The sequence below is a fragment of the Pteropus vampyrus genome, unplaced genomic scaffold (genome assembly GCF_000151845.1).
Source record: "Pteropus vampyrus isolate Shadow unplaced genomic scaffold, Pvam_2.0 Scaffold268, whole genome shotgun sequence".
Classification (NCBI taxonomy): Eukaryota; Metazoa; Chordata; class Mammalia; order Chiroptera; family Pteropodidae; genus Pteropus; species Pteropus vampyrus.
Window position 1 is genome coordinate 132431 of NW_011889049.1, and position 7701 is coordinate 140131.

General features: G+C 64.2%; 1 protein-coding gene and 1 long non-coding RNA gene across 6 annotated transcripts in view; both read right to left on the minus strand.

Annotated features, from left to right (window-relative positions):
* Positions 1-1294: 1294 nt before the first annotated feature.
* On the minus strand, positions 1295-3353 carry LOC105302286. The gene is made up of 2 exons (XR_896808.2): positions 3261-3353; positions 1295-1771 (listed from the first exon to the last, which is right to left on the minus strand). It is a non-coding gene; the product is annotated as an uncharacterized LOC105302286 (long non-coding RNA).
* A 782-nt stretch (positions 3354-4135) lies between these two features.
* The window catches only part of EVL (Enah/Vasp-like), a 133853-nt gene continuing 130287 nt past the window's right edge, over positions 4136-7701 (minus strand). For all 5 annotated transcript variants that reach the window (XM_023520485.1, XM_023520483.1, XM_023520482.1 and 2 more), the window contains 3 exons: positions 6267-6333; positions 5827-5884; positions 4136-4335 (listed from right to left, as the gene is read on the minus strand). In XM_023520485.1, the coding sequence (XP_023376253.1) occupies positions 4298-4335; positions 5827-5884; positions 6267-6333 (163 nt within the window). In that variant the 3' untranslated portion in view covers positions 4136-4297. The remainder of the gene's footprint in view (positions 4336-5826; positions 5885-6266; positions 6334-7701) is intronic.

Here is a 7701-nt window from a genome sequence, read left to right on the forward strand (position 1 = left end):
AGAAGCCCCTCGTTACCAGCCTCCCCTCCTTTGCGCCTCTGGGCCAGGTGCTGCAGACGTCACCTCCCCTTGGTCCACGTCACGTGCTCCTGCCACCTGTCCCCCCACCTGCCCAACTCCTGCTCTACCTTGAGCCTGCACCCCTGTGGGAAGCGTGTGCTGAGCCCCCAGAAGGTTCAGGCTGGGCACCGTGGGTTGTCCCCCACAGCTCAGATGTGGGGCTTGAATCTCACAGCACAGTGGCCACAGGCCAGAACATGGTGGCTGGACAGACAGGTGACTGCCCAAGTGAACTGTGGCTCCGAGAGAAAGGGAAGCAGGCAGGGGTCCTCGGTGTCTGTAAAGGGGAACAGGCTGTCCTGACCGTGGCAGGGGCTGGTGGCACTGCCGAGCCCGCGGGAGGCATCCCTCTCATCAGCCCCTCGGCGGCCCCACCCCCGGGCCCTAGGACTGCGGCACTCTGGGACCTGGGGACCTACGGAGGTGGAAGGCAGCTGGGACCCGGGCCAGCGCACAGGGGTCTGAGCCTCGGGCTGACCTCTGAATGGGCAGAGCCGTCCTCTCGTCGTCTCTGAGGGGCCCTGGGGCACGCAGCGGATGAAGTATGTCCAGAGCCTGGCCAGAAAGTCTCCTTATCAGCCAGACTGGGGTCCTCTCTCATGTCCCCTCCCATGGCCCTCAGGATGGCTGGGCCAGGGGCTGGGCACACTGCTGGCTGTGAGAAGGTCACAGGGTTCCAAGGCCTGCGCCACTGGCTGGGGCCTCACTCCTGGTCCAGGGGCAGCAGTGGCCCAGGCTAGAGTCAGGACCTCCCTGGCTACGATGGGTACTTGCTTGGTCTGAGAACGGCCGGCAAGAGCCTCAGGAGGGCTTTGGGCGTCCCTGCTGCCCAGGGGGTAGGGGCCCAGGTCCCCTCTGGAGGCGGAGTGGGGGGAAAGCCCGCCTTTTGCTTCTATAGCCCCACCTGTGTCACGGCGGGTCAAACGGGGACCCTGTCCAGCCCTGGCGGCCAGAGCGCATGCGGACTCCGTTTGCTGTCCGGGGCGTAGGTGCCACTCAGGGCCTGCCCCCCAGTGCCCCGTGGGGGTGGCTCCCAGGCCTCCCCTGGACCTGGCTGGAAGGGCCTGCGCTGCCCAGCTCACCCTCTCTGTCCTTCCACGTCTGGATCTGGCCTGGTTCCCCACCCAAGGACCCCACCTTGCTCCTGGCACCACGGTCATGGGCCTTTCTGCCCTGTGGCGTCTCCAGCCAGGAGCGACCGGAGCCGGCGTAGAGAGTGCGCGGGAGCCGAGCGTGTGGACAGTAAGCGTTTATTACCACGTGGACACAGACGGTGCGGGGCGTGGACGACCGCCACGCCAGGACGCTGGGGGGGGGCTGCGCATGGACACGCCACCGCCAGCCACGGCGGGCCAGCGTCACCGGGAGGAACCACCTAAGGAAGCGCGTGACCTGGGGCGTCTTCTCTATAAACCGAAGGAAACGTACACTTAAATAGGCAAATATAAAATACAAAAAAGGCGAGCGGACCTGGCGTTCTGTGTCAGGTAGGGTCTAAAAAAATCCGGGACTTGACCTTTTTCCTCATTTTAATATTTTATCACAGGTTAAGACTTTAAATGAAGCACGTCCTGGCCTCGGCGCGTGTCGCGTGTGCTGAGGCCCGGGCCGGCGGGGCTCCTCGCTGTCCCGTTGTCCGGAGGACTGCATCCTGGGTGGCGGGGCCGAGCGCACTACGAGGTGCTGATCCCACTCAGCTCCTGCCTGATGGCTGTGGGACAGGGCGCGAAGGTGGCTCAGGTGCAGCAGGGACCAGCCTGGCCGGCTCCTCTGCCCTCTGCACGGCCCTGTCCCCACGGCCCCGGCTCCATGGCTGCGGTGAGGTCCTTACTGGTGCCTGCCCCTCTCTGTCTCCTGAGGGCCCCACCCAGACCCCCAGAAGTCAGAGGCACAGGCTAGAGGCCAAGCAGGGCAGTGGGCTCTGGCACAGACTTTGGGGTGACAACTAAGCCCCTGTGGGTCTCGGCATCATTTCTTGAGCCAGTCCACTGAGGGTGGAGCTGGGGTAGGGGCGACCAACCCATGGACCTGGAGGTAGGGAGGGGCCAGTGGCACCAGGAGCCCTGCACAGGTCTGCAAAGGTGGGCATCCCGGAGCTGTTCAGAGGACCTGGGGACACCTCCCACCAGTGGCAGCAGGAAGTCCCTGGCCTTGAGCAGGTGGGCTGCTCCCTGACTCCCTGGCTGGAGGTCCGCCCAGAGGGCCAGGGGCTTCCTGTGCTCTTCTCCCCAGCTTCCTCCTGTCCCCACCCCTTAGGGTGTCCCCCCTAATTCTGGCCTTTCCCCAGATGGACCCCAGTAAGCCTAGAGCAAAAGGCCAGGAGAGAGCAGAGGGCGGGGCACACGTCAAGTAACAAGGGGTGTTTCTCAGAGCCCCCGCAAACTGCCCACACCTCCCCACGGCTGCTTAGCCACATGCCTGCGAGGCAGCTTCCACCTGTGGCTGTTAGGAACAGACAGGAACCCAGTGCTCTCTGCTGGGACAGGGTATGACCCAGGTCTGCGGGCATCTCAGGCAGCTCCCTGCCACCAGCCCCCAGGTGTGACCTCGCCACCGTGCCCGATTCCTCGCCTATGGTGGGTGACGGAGGCGCCTCACCGCTCTATCCCGGGTTGAGCAAACCCTCCCTTTTCCCCTGGCTCCAGGTCTGAGGCGGCGTGTCAGAGGCCCTGCCCTCTGGACCCAGAGACTCTTTGGGGGGGGCCACCTGCCTGCTCCCCCAGCTCAGGGCCTGGCAGCCTGTGAACTAGGTCAGGCCCATAATAGTTCTGTAGCTTCTCGGTCCCCCTAACCCCTAGGAAGGCAGTAATCTCCCTTACGATCTCAAACCCAGTGATCGGAGGTGGCAGAATCATAAAAGACAACTTGGGTCCAGAGACGCTGAAATGAACACAGGGCTGAGGCTGCCTGACTGCCCTTGGCTTTGGAACGCATCCCTGACCTCGGCCGCCCTCCCGGGCGGGCACTGCTGTGAACCCGGGGAGAAGCACGGGAGTGGGGGAGCACAATCCACTGCCAGGGGGGTGCACACACTCGGGCAAGTCCCTCAGCTCGTCTGCGCCTCGGGTTCCTCAGCTGGAGAATGGGGAGGAGGACCGGAACTGGAGCACAAGGCCACGGGGCCCTGGCTCTGGGCCCCAGATGGCCACCCCAGCTGGGCCACCCGGCCCGCTCCCCAACCGTGACGGGCCCCCGCTCACCGTCGATGATCTCCTCCTTCACCTTGTGGAGCTCCCGGACCACCTCCTCCAGGATCTCCTACGGGGAGCAGGGCCTCAGGCACAGTGCAGGCTGGGGCGCCTCCAGGGGCGGGGGTCCTGGGCTTCATCCTCACCCTCGCCCACCCCCACAGCTCCCTCCCCAAGCCAGGATGGCGCGTGCACTGGAGATGGGGCACCGGGGTAGGGGCCCAGGTCCCCTCTGGAGGCGGAGTGGGGGGAAAGCCCGCCTTCTGCTTCTATAGCCCCACCTGTGTCACGGCGGGTCAAACGGGGACCCTGTCCAGCCCTGGCGGCCAGAGCGCACGCGGACTCCGTTCGCTGTCCGGGGCGTAGGTGCCACTCAGGGCCTGCCCCCCAGTGCCCCGTGGGGGTGGCTCCCAGGCCTCCCCTGGACCTGGCTGGAAGGGCCTGCGCTGCCCAGCTCACCCTCTCTGTCCTTCCACGTCTGGATCTGGCCTGGTTCCCCACCCAAGGACCCCACCTTGCTCCTGGCACCACGGTCATGGGCCTTTCTGCCCTGTGGCGTCCCCAGCCAGGAGCGACCGGAGCCGGCGTAGAGAGTGCGCGGGAGCCGAGCGTGTGGACAGTAAGCGTTTATTACCACGTGGACACAGACGGTGCGGGGCGTGGACGACGGCCACGCCAGGACGCTGGGGGGGGCTGCGCATGGACACGCCACCGCCAGCCACGGCGGGCCAGCGTCACCGGGAGGAACCACCTAAGGAAGCGCGTGACCTGGGGCGTCTTCTCTATAAACCGAAGGAAACGTACACTTAAATAGGCAAATATAAAATACAAAAAAGGCGAGCGGACCTGGCGTTCTGTGTCAGGTAGGGTCTAAAAAAATCCGGGACTTGACCTTTTTCCTCATTTTAATATTTTATCACAGGTTAAGACTTTAAATGAAGCACGTCCTGGCCTCGGCGCGTGTCGCGTGTGCTGAGGCCCGGGCCGGCGGGGCTCCTCGCTGTCCCGTTGTCCGGAGGACTGCATCCTGGGTGGCGGGGCCGAGCGCACTACGAGGTGCTGATCCCACTCAGCTCCTGCCTGATGGCTGTGGGACAGGGCGCGAAGGTGGCTCAGGTGCAGCAGGGACCAGCCTGGCCGGCTCCTCTGCCCTCTGCACGGCCCTGTCCCCACGGCCCCGGCTCCATGGCTGCGGTGAGGTCCTTACTGGTGCCTGCCCCTCTCTGTCTCCTGAGGGCCCCACCCAGACCCCCAGAAGTCAGAGGCACAGGCTAGAGGCCAAGCAGGGCAGTGGGCTCTGGCACAGACTTTGGGGTGACAACTAAGCCCCTGTGGGTCTCGGCATCATTTCTTGAGCCAGTCCACTGAGGGTGGAGCTGGGGTAGGGGCGACCAACCCATGGACCTGGAGGTAGGGAGGGGCCAGTGGCACCAGGAGCCCTGCACAGGTCTGCAAAGGTGGGCATCCCGGAGCTGTTCAGAGGACCTGGGGACACCTCCCACCAGTGGCAGCAGGAAGTCCCTGGCCTTGAGCAGGTGGGCTGCTCCCTGACTCCCTGGCTGGAGGTCCGCCCAGAGGGCCAGGGGCTTCCTGTGCTCTTCTCCCCAGCTTCCTCCTGTCCCCACCCCTTAGGGTGTCCCCCCTAATTCTGGCCTTTCCCCAGATGGACCCCAGTAAGCCTAGAGCAAAAGGCCAGGAGAGAGCAGAGGGCGGGGCACACGTCAAGTAACAAGGGGTGTTTCTCAGAGCCCCCGCAAACTGCCCACACCTCCCCACGGCTGCTTAGCCACATGCCTGCGAGGCAGCTTCCACCTGTGGCTGTTAGGAACAGACAGGAACCCAGTGCTCTCTGCTGGGACAGGGTATGACCCAGGTCTGCGGGCATCTCAGGCAGCTCCCTGCCACCAGCCCCCAGGTGTGACCTCGCCACCGTGCCCGATTCCTCGCCTATGGTGGGTGACGGAGGCGCCTCACCGCTCTATCCCGGGTTGAGCAAACCCTCCCTTTTCCCCTGGCTCCAGGTCTGAGGCGGCGTGTCAGAGGCCCTGCCCTCTGGACCCAGAGACTCTTTGGGGGGGGGGCCACCTGCCTGCTCCCCCAGCTCAGGGCCTGGCAGCCTGTGAACTAGGTCAGGCCCATAATAGTTCTGTAGCTTCTCGGTCCCCCTAACCCCTAGGAAGGCAGTAATCTCCCTTACGATCTCAAACCCAGTGATCGGAGGTGGCAGAATCATAAAAGACAACTTGGGTCCAGAGACGCTGAAATGAACACAGGGCTGAGGCTGCCTGACTGCCCTTGGCTTTGGAACGCATCCCTGACCTCGGCCGCCCTCCCGGGCGGGCACTGCTGTGAACCCGGGGAGAAGCACGGGAGTGGGGGAGCACAATCCACTGCCAGGGGGGTGCACACACTCGGGCAAGTCCCTCAGCTCGTCTGCGCCTCGGGTTCCTCAGCTGGAGAATGGGGAGGAGGACCGGAACCGGAGCACAAGGCCACGGGGCCCTGGCTCTGGGCCCCAGATAGCCACCCCAGCTGGGCCACCCGGCCCGCTCCCCAACCGTGACGGGCCCCCGCTCACCGTCGATGATCTCCTCCTTCACCTTGTGGAGCTCCCGGACCACCTCCTCCAGGATCTCCTACGGGGAGCAGGGCCTCAGGCACAGTGCAGGCTGGGGCGCCTCCAGGGGCGGGGGTCCTGGGCTTCATCCTCACCCTCGCCCACCCCTACAGCTCCCTCCCCAAGCCAGGATGGCGCGTGCACTGGAGATGGGGCACCCTGGCCAGCCCCGGGGCCTCCCACGCCTCAGGTGCACACTGGAGGGGGGTGCGAGGGGCAGGGGGGTTGCTTTGCTCTGGTGATGGCAGGGGCTGGGGACAAATGCTGTGACCCTTCTCCACAGCTGGCCCCCTGACTGACTTGGCAGCCATGTGGGCCTCAGTGGACCTGCCTGGCCACGTGGACCCAAGAGAGTCCCTGGCCTCTGGCTCCTTCACAGCCTCTCAGGAAAGGACACTCACCTGTTTCATCCGGTCCAAATCGAAGGCGTCCAGGGCCACGTCGTTTACACTTCCTGCCGGCTTCATCCTGGGAGGGGGATGGCAGGGTGCGGTAAAGTAGGTGGCGGGGCCGGCAGGCGCCCACGCACGGGGGCCCGGGTGCGGGAAGGCAGCCCGGGCGTGCCGCAGCCTCCCGCTCGGGCCCAGCACGGCCCTCTCCCCAGCGTCCTGTTGCTTTCTGCTTTTCTCTCTGGCCACCCTTTAGCTAAGTGAAAAGGACCCTCAGGCCTGGTCTCCAGCTCCAGAGGGTCTCGTGGGTACTGTGACCACACTTCCCAACCCAAGAGCCAACCGCAGAGCTGCTTTCTGCTCTGCGGGCTCTCACACAGACACGTGCTTTGCTCTGGTGATGGCAGGGGCGGGGGACAAATGGTGACGCATGCAAGCAGACCGCTACGTGTCACACGCAGCCTCCCCTGGAGGAAGGCAACTCCGGCAAGCTAGTCCTCGGTGCGGGGTCTGTGCTCCTGGCCAGCCTGAGGCTTGGGAAGAATGAGTAACAACGGAATTCAATACAATGCAAAATCCAGAAAACACCACCGGAGATGCTCGCCCTACAGGCGCCCACTCCAAACACGAACCGAACCGGCCCGGAGCCTAACCTCTCCAGGGGACGCCCTCAGCCGCGGCTTTGCTTTGGCTCAGAGGTTTCAGTTTCACGGACTGCTTGCCTTGGAAAAGTTTCTGAACTAGGGCCAGAGGTTTGAAATTTAATGTCCCTTGCACACGAGCCCTTCCTGGAAGCTCTTGGCGAAGTGCTCACCTCACCACCTGCCCTTTTCAAACAGGACCGCGGTGCCTGCTTTCTGGGTCCGATTCCTCTCTCCCACGGCAGGGGCTGTGGGCGTGACGGCGAGTGCCAGCGCCACTGTACAGACCAGGGCCCCTGTGAACCCCAGGACCTGCGTGCTCCAGAGCGATGGAGGGTAAGCATGGAAACTACGGTGCGGGTGCAGCCGCCATGGAAACCAGCACGGAGGTTCCTTGAAAAATTAAAAACAGAACCACCGCATGGCCCGGCAGGCCCTCTCCTGGGCGTCCGCCTGGAGGAGGTGCAATCACCGTCTCGAAGCGACGTCTGCACCCCACGGTCACTGTCGCACTAGTCACGACAGTCGAGATGTGGAAGCAAGCTGAGTGTCCACGACGGATGCACGAGAGAGCGGATGTGGCACGTGTGACAGGTTATGTGCACAGCCGCATATGCTGCCCCCGGGGCCCACGACGGCTCCTGAGGGCGTCACGCTGAGCGGAGTGAGGCAGACAGAGACAAGTACCGTACGACCTCACACGTTTGTGGGCTCGGACTAAACCAGATGTACAGAAATGGAATCCTGGGGGTTGCCAGCGCTACAGGGGCAGGGGTCAAAGGGCACGCACTCCCAGTGACAAGATG